Source organism: Maylandia zebra, linkage group LG6 (genome assembly GCF_041146795.1).
Source record: "Maylandia zebra isolate NMK-2024a linkage group LG6, Mzebra_GT3a, whole genome shotgun sequence".
NCBI lineage: Eukaryota > Metazoa > Chordata > Actinopteri > Cichliformes > Cichlidae > Maylandia > Maylandia zebra.
The window spans coordinates 15,682,943-15,701,315 of NC_135172.1; the positions used below are offsets into that span (position 1 = coordinate 15,682,943).

Consider the following 18,373-nt stretch of genomic DNA (forward strand, 5'->3'; position numbering starts at 1 on the left):
AATTTTACAGTACCATAAATATTTAAAACCTGGTTTTAAAATTCCGAGTCGGTGATTCTGTGTTTTGGCAAATCAAATCACTTTTATTGTCACATCACATGTGCAGGTACATTGGTACAGCACATGTGAGTGAAATTCTTGTGTGCGAGCTTCACAAGCATTATTCACACATTATCAGACAAAACACACCATCTAAGCCTGATGAAGTCCTCTAGTCGTGTTTAATACAACACTGATACAACGGCCACAAGTCTGTGCTGTTTTGTAACCGTTTAAAGCACTCTGGGTAAAGCACCAGAGGAGCTCTTCTCGGGCTAGGAGTAACGTGAGATCTAGCGACGTGAACGAGGTTATTCACTTGAATGTAACAGCTAGCGTAATGATGCTAAGCTAGCTGTCAGCCTGGCATCCACGGGTTTTGCTGCAGAGTTTTAGCTACCGGATGCTCCCAGTCGTATCCTGCTGGCCGTCTTGACATTCCCCTCAACATTCCTGGACGAATTCGTGTCGACTGACCAGAGTCCGCGAATTCAGGTCCACTCCTAATCTAACCTTTCCCCCCGCTAGCGTGATTTAGCTCACCGGCTAACAAGAGTTCAACACTCGGGAGAACCGGACTGACGAGGTAAGTTAGCATATGGAGGCTAGTGGGATGGACAGGCTAATGGTCTAGCTGTCACCGGGAGTAAAGGCTTCTTGTACGAGGAAAAAATAATCTTAGAAAGGAGGCCTTCTGGTAAGCGTGTGGACACAGTCGTTGTCATTATATCCCTCAAAATTCCCCATCTTGCTATTAGGTCTGTGTAACACCGGCGAAATGTGAGCTAGCAATTTGATTGACTTGCTAGAAACGTTTTGCTAATGTTAATTTACCGAGGGAAGCAGCTGACCTAGTAATGGTAATATTACCGGAGCTAGCTTAGCAAGTCCGTACTGGTTTAGAAGAATGTTGTACGTCTGTTTGGGGCGAAAAAGGACTTAAGTGAAAGTCAGCTTGCTAACGTTAATTTGCCATTATTATTTAAGAGAAACTAGTAAAGAAAGCTTCTCGGTGACAGGGTTTATCTAAAGAATCCAAGCTAGCGGCTAACACGTACATTACGAGTTAGGGTGCTTTAAAAGTTAACAGTTAACTAGCTGTCCTATGTGAGCAGTGAACCAGCAGCTTCCATTATGTATGCTGTAATTTGTTTAGTTTTTAAGTCTACCGAGACATTGTTCTGGTCTCCTGCTGGCTGGGAGTGTGTTTGCCGTGTTTTGCTTTGCTTTGTGAGTTTTTGCTGTGTGTTTTTGCTTCGCAGAGTTCAACTTAAGGACCACACCCAAACATGTCCCTTCATCAGTTTCTGTTGGAACCCATCACCTGCCACGCATGGAACCGCGACAGGACACGTAAGGCTCTGAGACTGTAGCTATGAGAAATGCTCACTTTAACACAACACATTTCAAGGTTAAGGTCTTAAAGTCTTTGTCTTCATTGGGTGGTCAGATCACAACTACAAAGAATGCTGTTAGAGCAATTTCATCTGAACAGAGATAAGATTGACTCAGTTTATTTTGGGTAACACAGGTTGGAATTTGGCATGTATCAGAAAACTGGTCTAACTTGTTTGTTATCTGTGTGCTCATCCTGTTAACCAGCTGGTTTCTTCTGTTTTGTTTTCCTTCAGAAATTGCCATTAGTCCCAATAACCATGAAGTTCATATCTACAAGAAGAGTGGCAACCAGTGGGTTAAGACCCATGAACTGAAGGAACACAATGGCCATATAACAGGTGGTTAATCAGATGTTTTTAAGACTGATCGTTTGTTTTACTTATTTAACGTGACGTTTCAGTCCACGTCTCACCCAACATGTCAGTAAAATTAATGTTTCTGAAGAATTCTTTAATAAGTAAAACCACAGCTAAGGTGGGATTGTGTGATCCTAAAGGGGTTTCTTTTTGTCTAAGCTATTAGTAGAGTTGTTAGTGACTGCATATTGGCTGTGTTATAGGCATTGACTGGGCTCCCAAAAGTGACCGCATAGTGACATGTGGAGCAGACCGTAATGCCTATGTGTGGTCCCAGAAGGAGGGGGTATGGAAGCCCACACTGGTCATCCTCAGGATCAACAGAGCGGCCACCTTCGTCAAGTGGTCTCCATTGGAGAACAAGTTTGCAGTGGGCAGCGGTGCTCGACTCATCTCTGTCTGCTACTTTGAGTCCGAGAACGATTGGTGAGACTATTAATCCAGCAGTGGCATGATTTAAATGCATTGATGTTCTGGTGAATGTTGTGAATAATGTCTTTCTTTGAAAGTGCAGCATTTAAGTTCAGTATTGCAATTTATTTGAATTATTAGTGCATTATTTTGAACCTATACGTCCAGACCAAACTGCTTTACCTCAATTTTCACACCTGCTTTAACAGGTCAGAGCAGCCACACAGCCTGTGTGAAACGCTTATCTGAGGTGTGGCTTGAACTTTCATACAGAAGTGCGTCATCAAGAGTTGGGAGGCATGTCTCTCTCAGCAGTTATAGACTGTGAAAAATTCTGTTGGTAGCCACATTGACTTGCTACCAATATCATTACAGAAATGATACTTATCATTATAGTTATAATAACGCTACACCTGTAAATGTCATGAACACAAAAGTAGAGTTGATTTTCTTTCGTTGGCATGTTCTGATAGCATTTAAAGAAGAATGAGGGTGATACATGTGTGCTAAGCAATCACAGCACAATCCCAGTGAAGGCTATAATTATGTGAGGACGTTAACAGAGCATTAGGTGAAGGGCAGCCTTTCTCTGGTGCTCTCTACTTATCTCTGGCGCAGAGAGAGTGCAGTGCTGCAAGGAAGTCGTCATGCAAATGTAGAGGTAGGGGGTGTGGTCCAGTTTAAAACGAACTGGGAATTGAATGTCTTCACCTAGTGTAAGAGCAAAGCGTTGCATTCCAACCAGCTGATGAAGATACACTCCCAGGATTAAAGGACTTGTTTTTTTTCCTCCACCCTGTACTTATTACTTCCCTTTTATTTTTGCTGTGCCTCATAATTGATGAGTCGTTTTTTTGTTTTTGTGGGGTTTAAATATTTACATGTCCTGCTATAAAAACTTTGCTTCTTCGTGTGGTTTTAGGTGGGTTAGCAAGCACATCAAAAAGCCAGTTCGCTCCACCATCCTCAGTCTGGACTGGCATCCAAACAATGTCCTGCTGGCTGCTGGCTCATGTGACTTCAAGTGCAGGTAAAAGATGGTTCAGGAGATGAAGATTAGAGTATTGAAAACTAGCTAGGCGGCTTTGTCCGGTTTCAATTTCTGTTTTTCATGCTGTCTTCCAGCCCGCTTCCTTGCTCATCTCTCCCTCTCTGGTCTCTAGGGTGTTCTCAGCCTACATTAAAGAGGTGGAGGAGAAACCAGGCCCCACACCCTGGGGCAGCAAGATGCCATTTGGGGCTGTGCTAGCAGAATTTGGAGGAGCAGGTCTGACACCCCCCCCTGCTCCCCCCCCCCCCTTTTTTTTATTATTATTTATTTATTTATTTTTAGCCTTGTCGATATTCTTTTACAGTTGCTCTGTGAACTTACCAATTTGTGTGTGTTTTGTGCCTTCTTAGGTGGAGGGGGTTGGGTCCACTCTGTCTCTTTTTCAGCTTCTGGTAACCGTCTGGCCTGGGTCAGCCATGACAGTACTGTCACAGTGGTGGACAGCTCTAAGACTGCCAGGTATGTTTAGTTGTTACCTGTATTCTTCTAAAATGCACATGGTTTACTCATTCTTTATATAAGAAGTCAGAATTAAAGCTGACTTCTTATTTATATATATATATATATATATATATATATATATATATATATATATATATATAAATAAAATTATATACACAATTATATATAATGGTGTCGCCTGATAGATGTTGGGTCTGAATGTCAGCACATCTCGTGAAATTAGAGTTGTCTCCGCACCTGATTGTGGGATTTGACAGATTCACTAACGGCAATTATGCAAAAAATGTAAAAAAAAAACAACAACAATCATCTCAAGTGAGTAAGTTACAGAAAATAATGCAGGGGGTAAAAACACAATTTGCACTTTGAATTCTTAACATTGACCACAAAAGGGCAAATGTTGTGGCCTTTAAAGCAAACTGAGTAATGCCATAAAGAGATTACCATTGTTGCATAATCATAAAGCAGTTAGTGAAGTGAATCCATCCCAATCTCATCTGAAACAAAACCCTTTTCATTCATTTAAAATTATCCCACACTCATCGTGTTGCCAAAGGTACCCATCCCATATTTTTCTTTAATATATATGATTTTTTTTTTCTTTAGCTACAATTAATTTTGGGGTGTTTTAAACTATAGTATTCAGTAGCCTGTGCCTGTGTTCTCTTTATCTTTTTAAGTGCAATCGAATCAGCCACTCGGACCATATTAATTTTATTTTGTTTGTGTTTAGTCCTTCACAGCTGAAGACGGAGTTCCTTCCTCTGCTCAGTGTCATTTTTATTTCAGAGAACAGTCTAGTAGCTGCGGTAAGAATAAAGCATATGGTGGCTGCATGTTCCTTTGCACAGATTTCTAGTGATCCAGGAGCGCTGTAGTAACTCTGCTGTCTCCCTCCTCAGGGTCATGACTGTTGTCCGATGCTGTTCCGTTGCGACGACGGTGGAGCGCTGACATTTGTGACAAAGCTCGACCTCCCCAAGCAGAGCATCCAGAGGAACATCTCTGCCATGGAGCGCTTCAGGAACATGGACAAGAGAGCCACCACTGAGGACCGCAATACTGCCCTGGACACACTGCACCAGAACAGCATCACGTAGGTCACCCAGAAAACTAATGCACGCATGGGTAATGCAAACATTTTAATGGTAATTTTGGAGACTATATCCTATGGTGCAGTTGAATTATATTATGAATCATATTCATTTTAACCAACACCCCATCTCCAAACTTTAGCCTGTACAAAACACAGATGGGTTTTAATGTTGGGCTCTAGTATTTTAGTTCATCAATACTAGCTTGCTGGTAAATGAGCACTTAGTGTTGAATCAATGCTGTTAGGCATCACATGTTTGAGAAAACAGATGATTTTAGGAGCTTTCAATTGTTCTGCATCCACTTCTATTATTATTATTTCTATTCTTTATACATAAAAACAGGTTTTGCAACAACCTTACATACTCTGTTTGAAAAGTATATACAGTGGGGCAAAAAAGTATTTAGTCAGCCACCGATTGTGCAAGTTCCCCCACCTAAAATGATGACAGAGGTCAGTAATTTGCACCAGAAGTACACTTCAACTGTGAGAGACAGAATGTGGAAAAAAAAATCCATGAATCCACATGGTAGGATTTGTAAAGAATTTATTTGTAAATCAGGGTGGAAAATAAGTATTTGGTCAATAACAAAAATACAACTCAATACTTTGTAACATAACCTTTGTTGGCAATAACAGAGGTCAAACGTTTACTATAGGTCTTTACCAGGTTTGCACACACAGTAGCTGGTATTTTGGCCCATTCCTCCATGCAGATCTTCTCGAGAGCAGTGATGTTTTGGGGCTGTCGCCGAGCAACACGGACTTTCAACTCCCGCCACAGATTTTCTATGGGGTTGAGGTCTGGAGACTGGCTAGGCCACTCCAGGACTTTCAAATGCTTCTTACACTCCTTTGTTGCCCGGGCGGTGTGTTTTGGATCATTGTCATGTTGGAAGACCCAGCCTCGTTTCATCTTCAAAGTTCTCACTGATGGAAGGAGGTTCTGGCTCAAAATCTCACGATACATGGCCCCATTCATTCTGTCCTTAACACGGATCAGTCGTCCTGTCCCCTTGGCAGAAAAACAGCCCCATAGCATGATGTTTCCACCCCCATGCTTCACAGTAGGTATGGTGTTCTTGGGATGCAACTCAGTATTCTTCTTCCTCCAAACACGACGAGTTGAGTTTATACCAAAAAGTTCTACTTTGGTTTCATCTGACCACATGACATTCTCCCAATCCTCTGCTGTATCATCCATGTGCTCTCTGGCAAACTTCAGACGGGCCTGGACATGCACTGGCTTCAGCAGCGGAACACGTCTGGCACTGCGGGATTTGATTCCCTGCCGTTGTAGTGTGTTACTGATGGTGACCTTTGTTACTTTGGTCCCAGCTCTCTGCAGGTCATTCACCAGGTCCCCCCGTGTGGTTCTGGGATCTTTGCTCACCGTTCTCATGATCATTTTGACCCCACGGGATGAGATCTTGCGTGGAGCCCCAGATCGAGGGAGATTATCAGTGGTCTTGTATGTCTTCCATTTTCTGATGATTGCTCCCACAGTTGATTTTTTCACACCAAGCTGCTTGCCTATTGTAGATTCACTCTTCCCAGTCTGGTGCAGGTCTACAATACTTTTCCTGGTGTCCTTCGAAAGCTCTTTGGTCTTGGCCATGGCGGAGTTTGGAGTCTGACTGTTTGAGGCTGTGGACAGGTGTCTTTTATACAGACGATGAGTTCAAACAGGTGCCATTCATACAGGTAACGAGTGGGGGACAGAAAAGCTTCTTACAGAAGACGTTACAGGTCTGTGAGAGCCAGAGATTTTCCTTGTTTGAGGTGACCAAATACTTATTTTCCACCCTAATTTACGAATAAATTCTTTACAAATCCTACCATGTGGATTCATGGATTTTTTTTTTTTTTTCACATTCTGTCTCTCACAGTTGAAGTGTACCTCTGGTGCAAATTACTGACCTCTGTCATCATTTTAAGTGGGGGAACTTGCACAATCGGTGGCTGACTAAATACTTTTTTGCCCCACTGTAGTCTGTGGTAATGTGCACACTTCATGTGGTTCTAGTGAGCAATCAGACATTGTGCAGACAAAATTTGGATGAGCCGTAGACACATGACTCATCACTCAAAGTAAAATGCAGAGCCATAAGCAGCTGATTTCAATTAATTCTCAGGTGATCTCTGGTGTCAGATCTGCTTAGCTTTACGTGTTTTCAAACAGGAAGCGTTTCAATCTCTAGGTCACAGGTCAGAAGTTTTATTTATGTAGTGCTTTTATTGTTTTAAGGTGTAGTTTGGCATTGCAACACTCAAATGTGACCAAGAGGACCGGCAGTAATTAGCTGATATTTTGCAATATATTCTGAGAAACAAGTTTGTTTGCTTTCTTCAGTGTGATAAGATTATTCATGTTACTTTGGAAGTACAGTAAGAGCTCCAGACTTCAGTTTTGTTTTTGTTTTCCTCTAAAGAGTTTACTGCTGCAAAACTTGTAGATCAAGTCAAAGATCAGCATCTTGAATGCTGTCGTAGCAATGTTTGCACAGAATGGAATCTACTCAGTCGTAATTTGCTAACACGCCTCAGCCTGTTAGCAGGGAGTGAATGTGGTGAAAGCAGGGACTCAAAGAAAAACAGGGAAACAAGAGACACGCAAAAATAAGAAAGGCAGGTCCGATTTATATTTGAATATTGCACACAGTGTGAAATTGTGTCTGGTAAAGAGGTGTAAAACAACCAGGAAAAAACGATTAAAAGCACCTACTGAATCCATTCATGATGGTGGTGTTTTCCACCTTATATGTGATATTTCAGCCACACCCACAGACTTCCTGAAGCCTTTTTGTCACCACTACCATTTAACTAGCAGCAGATAAGCATTTTAGCAAATTTCCCACCAAGATCACAACGATAACAAAGGCTTGTCAACATCATCACCTGTGTGTTTGTTTCTTAGCCAAGTGTCTATCTATGAGGGAGACAAAAGGGATTGTCGCAAGTTCTGCACCACAGGTATCGATGGAGCAATGACCATTTGGGACTTCAAGGTAAAAATGCACAGAAACAGTGTTTTTTGTGAGTTAACTTTTTCTGAGTCTTCCATCACTAACTCTCTGTCATGTGTTTTCCTCCTCAGAGTCTAGAAGCTTCTATCCAGGGTCTCCGCATTATGTGAAGAAACCTTTTGAATGAACGGAGAGACGCTGCGGCCTCACTTCTCCCCCTTTTCCTCCCCTGCCCTCACCCCTCTTGCCCCTTTTCCGTCTCACCCCGGCCCTCCCTCCACTCCTGCCACGCAGCCAGTAACATACATACTTTATCGAGTGTCTGCTGAAGCACTGATCAGACCATAACACACTCTTGTGAGTGTGTGCTTAAACTCACTCACACACATACACTCACTACACACGCTGAGCTGACGTGTGACTTCACTGTTGATTTTTTTTTTTCCCCCCATTTTGTTTGTTTTTAAACGAAGGTTAACCAGGTGTCAAAGTGGGAAGGTCCTCTGACACGTATTAGACGTGACGTGAAATGTGTGTTTTTATGTTCTCTAACCTCCTGTACCAAAAGTTGAACACTAAAAGGTGCATTTTATCCAAAATCAGACTGTATTCCACCTCAGGCTAACCTTAACATGCTCTCGGAATAACAACATTTAGTAGACCGAAAGTAGACGTTTTACTGGAGGATAGTTCGTATTCTTCAGCGGGCGAATTTGCTTTCACTAGGACCCGGGGTTACTGATATTCTGAGTACATGTTGCGTGTTGGCTTTTGGGAGTTGTACAGAATCTGATGGTGGAGAGAGAAAGCAGCTGTCTGAACTCTGTGTGGAGTGACAGCTGGCCAACACTAGGCTCTGTAGCTCCTACACTAAAACCACACAAGATGGAGGATTTCTATGTAACTGACCATGAGTAGACATGAAATAAAGATGAAATACATTTACAGTACTCAACTCAAATGACTGTGCTCTTCCTTTGTGTATGTGGACAGATGGTAGTTTGTGTGTCAAATTACAATATGTAATCCATATTTCTGCTTGTCATAGGTTAGTGAAGGCCCAGCTAAATGCAAATCTTGGAGTTTCTGAAAAATTCTGGAACATTGTTTCTCTGTGAGGATTTTTAGTAAACAAGGTTATATCTTCTTTCTGTGTCGGCGTCACCGCAATGATTTTTAGCTCATTTAGCCGAAGGACAGACGAACAAGTTGGGCATCCCTCCACAGTTCACTAAGATTGCTACTCCTAGAGTATTCAGGTTTTACTGAAAGGTGTACGCATCGATCGCCTATTGGGTCTTTACTTAAACTGTGCTGAAGGTTTATATTTGGTCCTTTCACCAGTTTCACAGGAATCAACTTCTCATCCTAGTATTTTAGTGAAACAGGATTGAGTTGTCCTGGATATGACTGTTTTCAAGACTCCTTGAATCCTCTGTGGATTTTTAATTCTCATTGTATTCAGTGCAACAATACAATCAAATTTATCGCTTTCTTCCCCCATACTTTACCTGTTACAGTGAGCTGCAAATTGTGAAAAATCATGAGTGGGATGACGTAGTACGCCGCTGACATTCTGGGATGTGAACGCACTGAATAGTGGGTGTTATCGTGGGTCATCTTTTTCATTGTCTTTGTTGGCACTTCAAGATGACCAGATGAGATAGAAATCAAAACCTACAGCTTCCCGAAGCTGGTGCAAAAGTAAATAATGCTTCTAAGATTTCAAAAAAATCAAAGAAATATCTTTAACCTCAAAGGACCTGATGTCCACATATGTGGACATGCTAAATATTGCTCTACAAGGGCCTGATATCCACTTACGAGTAATGTTCCCTCTAATTTTTCACGTGTCTGAGCAAACTCCCTTGGACCACTGTGAGCGACAGCAGACGTGTGCACTATGGTCACGCCAGCATCGAATCCATCCAAGTTACATGGTTTATTAAAATAATCAAATTACAGCATTTATGTTAGACTACTTTTAATTAACTGCTTTAGCCCACTTACAATGAAAATTAAAAAAAAAAAATCTTGTTCATGACCTGTGTATGTTAACACTATTGGAAGTAAAAATAACTTGAGCTCCAATTTTGAAAACACAACTTTTATTTATTTTTATATATATATATAACTTATATTGTGAATCTGTGGTCTGGGAGAGAGTCCTGTAACTCTCTCTCTGCAAAATACAGTATATAATGACCAATGTTGGGCAATTAATTATATAGTTCTTCAAAAAAGTAACTGAGTCTTGCAAACAACGTTTTTTGCAGCAGTTTACCTAAAAATGCAGCCAAGGCGTTTTTTTAAATAAACATTTCAAACTATTTACAGAACAATCAGCTGTTCTGCATCAAATCTGATGCCACACAAATTATTTGTGCCACTCCAAAAAACAATTTCTGTCCACTATGAGATAAAGGAGAACAACAGCCTGATACCTGCAGGCCTGACAACAGGAGATGTATCACTGCTGTAACAGCTGTAACATTCAGCAGTCGCCTCATTGTTCTGACACACACAACAAACTATTGACTACACGACACACTAACGACACAAGATTTGCGCTAAACGTGGCAAATCTCTCACATCTCAAAACACCACCGTCACTCCTAAAAAAAAATTTTTTTGTCACTCCTGAAACTTCCCCCCCTCCCTAAACAACAAATGCCATGTTCTGATTGGTCGACATGGTACATTTTTCCACCAATAGGAAAGGGTGGGGGGTTTGGTATTGTTTTTGCTCACAGGTGGAGAGTGCTTTCCAGCGTTTTCCTTCTAAAACGCCGTTTTTACCGTTTCTTCCCGCAGTAAATATAAACAACCATAGTATTCAGGAAAGAACCAAACATTGCAAATATTTTTTATCATAACTCTGGTTTTCGTGGCCTATCAACACAATTTAAAAACTGGTATAAAGTCCACACTTTTCTGTCCTGCTCACATCTCCAATGGTTGTACACGTTGTCATTAACGTGGCTTCACTCCACGTCAGCCACGCCGCTTTGCAAGCTAAAACACCGGTGTCGGCGATGGACGCTGTCATAGCCTGTCAACGACGTTGATTAGCTGCGTATGTACGAATGTGAATCGCATTATTGGCTGGACTATGGGATAAGGTGGCATCGTTCTAATCCCATACTGGAGCAGCCAGTCACTCACTGACTAACACTGCAAAACAGAATTGTTAAAGTTTTAATTTTAATTTCAATTCAGGCTAGATTTTTTTTTGTGCGCAACGCAGATTTTTCTGCGCAGAGACCGTGCCAGCAGTGCGCAATTGCGCACGCGCGCAGCTTAGAGGGAACATTGCTTACGAGGACATTATACTCCCACTCTTCTATTGAAATTTAAAACTAATGTCGTCACATGTGGATATCAGGACCTTCTAGAGTAAAATCAGGTAAAAAGATAATTCTTTGTTTTTACATTTATCAGGTCCCAATCAGTCCAAATAGCAAAGAGAAATTAAAAATGCATGCCATGAAAGAGTTCAGGTCTTAGGAGGTTAAAGAAGGCTTCACCTGCTTCCTCATTCGCAAGGGGTCAACACGTTTTGTTTTTTTGAAACCCTTGAAAGTCTCAACCATGAAATAATTTCCAGAAAATGGACATATTTGAGCCTTCTGACAATTTAAATTGTAAACCATTCTCTATATTATCATGTGAGTCACACTGATAATATAGAGGTCTGTGCCAAATATGATGTGCTTGGTGTTAACAAGGAATTTGTGTCTCCTTCCAAGATCATGTTAATGGGTGTTTCACTCGTTAGGTGAAACTACTACCACTGTGGATCTTTAAAATATCCTTTTTACTTTCCACACATACTCACACATAATCAGTCTAACTGTAATTGTACAAGCAATTTGTTAAACGAGTTGACAGTATTTTGGCAGTATTTGAAGTCATTAAAGTCCCAAAATTAAAAAGAAAAATTATACACTGTCTCCCAATAAAGGTTGGGAAATTAAATGAAGTGTCTTATGAGTGTGTGTGAGATTTAGGCCCATTTGAAGTTCATTAACTCCAAATTGGAAACAAAAGTACCTGTGAACAGAGCAGCTCACCCGTATAAAACAAGTAAGCAGCACGGCATGAAACTCAGTCTTAACCTTAGCTTCAAGGCTCTCACTGACTGCCAGTTTTATGCTTTTCCTTTTAATCCCAAATGGAAATTATGAGGAGTAAGGAAAATCTGCTGCTGCCAAGAAAAAAGTGATTAAGGCAACGTGCTTCTTTAAAAGCTTGAAAGAAACGCTTTGACATAGCAGTTAAAGTCTAATGAATAGACGAAGTAGTCCAGTCAGTGTTCAAAGAAACATTGACTGGACTTACAGTAAAAAAAGATTTCAGATCTATAAACGCAACAACAAGAGCTCCAGTGGTTTCCACACACACTGTTTGCAAGTGATTGTGCAATAAAAAGCAAATTAACTTGTTTTCATAGCTAAATGTTTGAGGTTGCACTGCAGTGATGCAACGGGGTAAAACTAGTTGGCGTGCAATCATAACAAGAAGATAAATGAAGAACAGGACACATAATGTAACTGGTAGACAAATAATAGCAAATCCAGTGTAGAGCCAACCCCTTTCTCCTCCTGATGCCACCCTCTCCTCCCTGCAGATTCCTCCCTCTTCTTTCACTTCCTCCTTTTTCTTTATGCAGACAGCCCCGTACGCCCCTCCCCCTTCTTTTCCGTGTCTTTCATGCTTTTCTTTTCCTTTTTTTTTTTTTTGCTTCCCTCCCTCAGATTCAGCCTCCTCCTTTGTGCATAACATTGTATTGTGTTTATGCCCCTCCCTCTTTTACTACTTTTAACACTTTTTTTCTGTTCCTGTTTAATAATGTTAAAGTTCAATTAAAGAAAAAGTGCAGTTTTGGTCCCCCTTCTCTCACATTTCTCACGCCACGCCCATGATTTCTTTATTTCCACCCTCAGAACTGAAAAACCTGCAGAAACTTCCTGCCTGTCTCCCCTCTCTGAGCTTCACTGTACCCTCCTCCACTTCCCCCTCTGACCTCTCCTCCCCTCTCTCTCTTCAGTTCAGCTTCTCTCTCTTCCTGCACTCACTCTGTCGTTGGCGTTCGCGTTGACTGGCCAGAGTCCGCGAGCTGAACACCCTCCACTTTATTTGATCCGCTACTTTCCTCTGCTTTCTCTGCTCTTTTTTTTAAAACTCTCTCCCATCTCTTCAGCTCACCCATTCATCTCTGTCCTGCCCTCGGGGGTAAGTAGCCTAGAAAATATTTAACAGTTGACTGAGTGTGCTTAGGCACTCACTCACACACCCACCCACACACACATATTTGAGTATAATGCATTTTCTGCAAAGAAATATCCAAAGCGTGCTACAGGCAATCGTGCTTCCCACACATTTGTGTTTTAGTGTTTGTAAAGTATCTGATAGAAATGAAAGAAATTTGATTTTTTTGTCCCCTGGTTTCTTCCTCCAATGGTTGAGTGTCTTTTTCTCTTTTTTTGTGGGGATGTCCGTTACCTTGGACCTGCATAGTTTCTGTCATTCCTCTGAAAGTCTGGATTTCATTAACACGCTCTGAGTGAGATAAGTTTAGCGTGTTTCACCCACAAACGGAGTTTAAGTCAGTTCATTATGTATCAAACACTTTGGATCATTTCACGGTTTCATTCAATAAAAAGACTTTTACATTTCTTCGTGTACTTCAACACTTCCTGCTTTCAACATGAAATGCAACTTCTGTTTTTTTTTTTTAAAGACTTGACAGCCCACCAGCCTCTGGTTCCTCTCCTACTACTTCCTGATCTCCTTCTAACATCTGATTGGTCATGGCGTACCACAGCTTCCTGCTGGAACCAATTAGCTGCCATGCCTGGAACAAAGATCGATCCCGTAAGTCTGCCCGCCCTCTCTGATTGGTCACTCTTTTGCTCTTCAGTGACTTCCAGTGGTCTCATCTTTGAGCTGAGCACAACATCATGGGTGCATATTGCTCTGACTACAGTCTGTGACAGATGGTGTAATAGCCCAAGGTTTGCGACTGGCTCCCAGGTGGGAGAAGGTATTTCCTGTTTCCTGTAACAGTGGCGGCGGCGTCTGTAGGCCTCTCTGAGTGGTTCTTACTCTCCGTTAGCTGGAGGAAACCAGAGCCTTATATGGATGTTTTTCATCAGTACTTTGGTTTCTGGGCAAAGCGGATGTAAGAGACGCTTTAACCAGGCTGTTCGAGTTTCACTCAGGTTTGCAAAATGAACAGTTTAGTCATTCTGTGAAAAAAAAAAAATGCACACCGAAGTAAGCCACACTGCTGTTCTAGGACAAACACTGCTTCACTGACTCATCTGCTGACTAAAACATGCAGCCTTTGCTACAACGTTACAAAAAACAAAGATCGCAGGTCTTGTGCGCCTTCTATTTAAAGATGCTGTGTGTCTGTGTGCTGCCTCCAGGCTCATACATACAGTGTTTTTTTGTTTTTTTTCTCTCTTCTCATGTGCCCACTCAGCTCTTCTGTGTTACTCCCCACTGAGCAGCCCGCTGTAAAGCTTCTCGTGTCAGTCACGCTGTACTTTGTCCATGATGAATATTGTGTTCGTACGGTTGACCATCTGTGCTGATATGGTTTGAAACACAAACTTCTTTGTTTCCGCCACAGAGATTGCCCTGTGTCCCAACAACCACGAGGTCCACATCTATAAGAAAGATGGGACCAAGTGGACCAAAATCCATGAGCTAAAGGAGCACAATGGGCAGGTGACAGGTGAGACACAGCAACACTAAAACTAGTTAGGGACTTTCTGACATTGCCTTGTTTCCCAAAGGGTCGGATCCGCATGTTTGTTTGGTCTTGGAAGCAGCACTGGCTTGAGACAAACTGAAGTTTGGTTTGCATGTAAGACGAACGTATTAACCCCTAAACCTCAGAGCCACTACTCAAGTTCACCAATTCTGAAAGTGAAAATACAAGATTTTGTAGAATACTTTAGGTTTTTCTGTGACATCGAGCACAAGTTTCCATCATTTTTTGGGATCTGCCTAAATCGATATCAAGGAAATGGCCATCCAGCTTTCCAGTATTGCTAAATCTGTGGTTGCCTTATCCAGTGGTACAAAATAAATCAAGCTGTAGGAACATTTCCCCACCTCTATGTGATTATTAATGCTCATATTGCTTAATGTCAAGCATCAGATCAGCCATTCCCAAAGTCAAGAGTGCTGCGGCCTCCTTAAAAACCAGGAAATACCACAATCTTTAATCTTTAGTCTAATCAAAATACAAGAGGAAGTGATGTACTTCCTTGAAAATTTTATTCAAAAAACACAAAGAACACAGGCTGTTGTCTATAAATCGCTAATGGTACCCAGTCATATAGAAAGCATTTAGGCTAATGTGTGACCCACCTGCTACTGGGACACAAACTTCAAAACAAGAGCAGATAAATATATATAAATGTACATACTTGTGAGTAATTTTTACGTGAATTTCTGGTGTAACTGCAGCCCACCTGCAGTACCTTCACACTCCACCAGGGGCGACTTAGATTAGCAGAGGTGACAGCTAGCACATAGCTACCAGCTAACACCTGCCCCTATCAAAGTGCCCATGCCCATAATAATGGATTACTTTAAGCTTTAACACAAACTAAGTAAGTGAGTTATATGAAAGGTGCGGCTCAATACTTTTGTTGTAGTGTATGCTCCTTCTACTGAGACTTCACTGGTTTCACAATTTCCTGTCATTGTTTTAAGCTACTCTAATCAGCTGCTGGCTATGTAGATTGCCAGTAAGTATAAAGACATCAAAGTAGATCCCAGTCACTGCACAGTTACTTTTATCTCTTTGAAGATAAAGAAAAAAGACTCTATAGATTTTTAGTCAATTATTTATTTTGGATGCATTTGAGACGTTGATAATAGCATAGCTCTTCTTCCTTTTCTGCCTATTTGATGTAATATAGAGAAGTGAGTGGAAATGTGTTCCTGAGAGTTTTTTTAAAAAAATCTCGCAGGTATCGATTGGGCTCCGGAAAGTAACCGCATAGTTACCTGTGGAGCGGACCGTAACGCCTACGTGTGGACCCTGAAAGAGGGAACGTGGAAGCCCACCCTGGTCATCCTCAGGATCAACCGTGCCGCTCGCTGTGTGAAATGGTCACCTAAAGAGAACAAATTTGCTGTTGGCAGCGGCTCTCGTCTCATCTCCGTCTGCTATTTTGAGCAGGAAAACGACTGGTGAGCGAATTCACTAATATATGCAGAAAGCTTTATTTGAATACTAAGAAGCGCCCTTGGAGAGAGTTTAGCAACCATCTCTTGTTATCTGCAGGTGGGTGTGTAAGCACATTAAGAAGCCGATCCGCTCTACAATCCTGAGTTTGGACTGGCACCCCAACAACGCCCTTTTGGCTGCTGGATCCTGCGATTTCAAATGCAGGTATGTCACAGACAGGCTTAGCTTTCAGCTTTATTAAAATTACTTCGTGTACAGCCCAACACTGATGCTACTCCTAGATATATAAAAAAGGAAAGTCCTCATACAGTCCATGATATATGGCATGTGGGTTTCAAAATAACAATATATCTCCACCCTCACTCTCACAGAGTGTTTTCAGCCTACATAAAGGAGGTGGAGGAGAAGCCTGGGCCCACTCCCTGGGGTAGCAAGATGCCCTTTGGGGAGTTGCTCTTTGAGTCCGGAGGGTCTCCAGCAGCAGCTCAGACTTCAGGAGCAAGCGGCGGCTGGGTGCACAGCGTGTGCTTCTCGCACTCTGGCAACCGCCTGGCCTGGACCTCCCATGACTCAACTCTTTGTGTGTCCGAGGGCGGCAAGAACGGCACGTAAGTGAAGGCAGAGCAGTGTAGCTGGGCGTGTTGTGTGTTTACATTGCTTTGTGTGCTCCACTCTGACTTTTTGCTACAACTTCCACAGGTTGACCAGTCTCAGCTCGGAGACACTTCCTCTGCTGTGTGTCACCTTCATTACTGAGAACAGCTTGGTAGCAGCTGTGAGTATTCATTTATTCAGCACACACAGCAGTTCCTTTAATTTAATTTAAAGTAATTTTATAATTTTATATCCCAAACTTTTCTGGCCCAGTGTCTCCATATAAATAATGTAAATAAATGAATAAATAGCACTTTCTGGCTGTATCTATTCTAGCATCCAGAATAACAAACAAGAGTCTAGTCTCTCATATTTCCAACCTGATATTGTAATATCTCCTTTTGTATGTCTTTTCCTCTAGGGCCATGATTGTTACCCGGTGCTGTTTGTGTATGACGGTGCCAAAGGCAGCTTGACATTTGGTGGCAAACTGGATGTTCCTAAGCAGGCGGCCCAAAAGGGCATCAGCGCCAGGGAGCGTTTTCAGAACCTGGACCGTCGAGCCTCGGAGACCCAGAACACCGACAAGGACCTGAACACTCTCCACAAGAACAGCATCAGGTCAGGAGAAAACAAATGCTTCGTATCCATGAAAATTAAAACCCCCAAAAAGCGAGTGGTGATGTGTGGTTGGGTATGAGAGGGGATTTGGTTAAAGTGATATTTTTTTTAAATATAGCTATGAAAACCCTAAAACAAATGATATGTTACTACTTGGCTTTCTCACGTCTCAAACAATATTTCAGCCAAATCTCTGTGCTGGAAGGAGGAAGAAACCAGTGCACCAAATTCTGCACCACTGGTATGGATGGAGGAATGGGCATTTGGGATGTCAAGGTAACACACAGACAGACACAGACATGCAGGATTGCCAGGTATTGACTACCACAGTGATTTCACATGTCTGTCAATGTCTTTTCAGTCTCTGGAGTCTGCCATGAAGGACTTGAAGATAGTCTAAACTGAAGTTTACATTTCTCCGACCAAAGTTGCTCCCGGAGTTATGGAGAAAAACTGCTGCCTTATTACCCAAAGCTTCTTGGCCTTATTTTAATCAGGTATATTTTTTATATATGCAGGTTCAACGAGCAGACTTCAGTTCAAACAGTGTTTGCGATCTCTCTGAAGCTTTATGCTGAGCTTGTTACATTCAGTGCTGTATACAGAGGGACTGACCACATGTCTGCAAACGGTACTTAATGACTTAGATTAGAGCTCAGCCTGAGCTGACTGCTTAAAGCAGGCATTTTCTATTAATCAGAATGAAATGCTGCAATAATTGTTAAACGCTTATGCTGGTCATAATATGCATTTAATAAAAGATTACTGTTAAAGTGCTCAGTAGAATCTGGTTCGTTTGTGTGTGTGTGTGTTTACGTCTGTTTAAATCTGGATTAAGGACTTTGAACCTTTCAGCTCATTGTTTATTTGTCTGTACAGATGGACAACTTAAGTTCAAAGTTCGAACACTTACAGTTTTAACTGAGAAAAGTTGCTGTCTCGTGTGACGCAGATGAGATTATTTTTTTCTAACCTGGGGAAAAGCTAATATTTTGTATAAAAACAATGTTGTAATGTAATATATTATTCCATTTTTATAAAATTTACATCCTAAAACGTACTGGTTAGATAACATAATGCTTAAAATTAACGAACACAAGTTTGAAAAACCCGCCATGAGTACAAAACAGCAATTTTACAACTTCTTGGTGTTATATATCAGAC

General features: G+C 41.6%; 2 protein-coding genes across 4 annotated transcripts; both read left to right on the plus strand.

Annotated features, from left to right (window-relative positions):
• Window positions 1-281: 281 nt before the first annotated feature.
• Window positions 282-8,734, plus strand: arpc1a (actin related protein 2/3 complex, subunit 1A). Of its 2 annotated transcripts, none has more exons than XM_004568314.3 (11): window positions 282-625; window positions 1,302-1,392; window positions 1,671-1,775; window positions 1,997-2,219; window positions 3,127-3,234; window positions 3,368-3,471; window positions 3,606-3,714; window positions 4,451-4,526; window positions 4,620-4,813; window positions 7,731-7,821; window positions 7,911-8,734. In XM_004568314.3, the coding sequence occupies exons 2-11, from the start codon at window positions 1,329-1,331 to the stop codon at window positions 7,947-7,949; spliced, it is 1,113 nt and encodes a 370-aa protein (XP_004568371.1). In that variant the 5' UTR covers window positions 282-625; window positions 1,302-1,328; the 3' UTR covers window positions 7,950-8,734. The 2 variants fall into 2 exon arrangements, with proteins under 2 accessions (XP_004568371.1, XP_004568372.1); XM_004568315.5 differs by having other exon boundaries at window positions 615-736.
• Window positions 8,735-11,047: 2,313 nt separating this feature from the next.
• On the plus strand, window positions 11,048-17,985 carry arpc1b (actin related protein 2/3 complex, subunit 1B). Of its 2 annotated transcripts, none has more exons than XM_004568317.6 (10): window positions 11,048-11,185; window positions 13,523-13,656; window positions 14,420-14,524; window positions 15,774-15,996; window positions 16,091-16,198; window positions 16,366-16,602; window positions 16,694-16,769; window positions 17,010-17,209; window positions 17,395-17,485; window positions 17,571-17,985. In XM_004568317.6, exons 2-10 carry the CDS (start codon window positions 13,593-13,595, stop codon window positions 17,607-17,609), a joined length of 1,143 nt encoding a protein of 380 aa, XP_004568374.1. In that variant the 5' UTR covers window positions 11,048-11,185; window positions 13,523-13,592; the 3' UTR covers window positions 17,610-17,985. The 2 variants fall into 2 exon arrangements, with proteins under 2 accessions (XP_004568374.1, XP_004568373.1); XM_004568316.5 differs by lacking the exon at window positions 11,048-11,185 and adding an exon at window positions 12,806-13,014.
• Window positions 17,986-18,373: the final 388 nt, after the last annotated feature.

Excerpts from the sequence above, each read along its gene's own strand:
- arpc1b (XM_004568317.6), top strand. The coding sequence starts at position 13,593 with ATGGCGTACCACAGCTTCCTGCTGGAACCAATTAGCTGCCATGCCTGG. Across the intron at positions 14,525-15,773 it reads GCACAATGGGCAGGTGACAG|GTATCGATTGGGCTCCGGAA; the intron begins GTGAGACACAGC and ends AAAATCTCGCAG. Across the intron at positions 17,486-17,570 it reads TGGGCATTTGGGATGTCAAG|TCTCTGGAGTCTGCCATGAA; the intron begins GTAACACACAGA and ends ATGTCTTTTCAG.
- arpc1a (XM_004568314.3), top strand. The coding sequence starts at position 1,329 with ATGTCCCTTCATCAGTTTCTGTTGGAACCCATCACCTGCCACGCATGG. Across the intron at positions 1,776-1,996 it reads ACACAATGGCCATATAACAG|GCATTGACTGGGCTCCCAAA; the intron begins GTGGTTAATCAG and ends GCTGTGTTATAG. Across the intron at positions 4,814-7,730 it reads CTGCACCAGAACAGCATCAC|CCAAGTGTCTATCTATGAGG; the intron begins GTAGGTCACCCA and ends TTTGTTTCTTAG.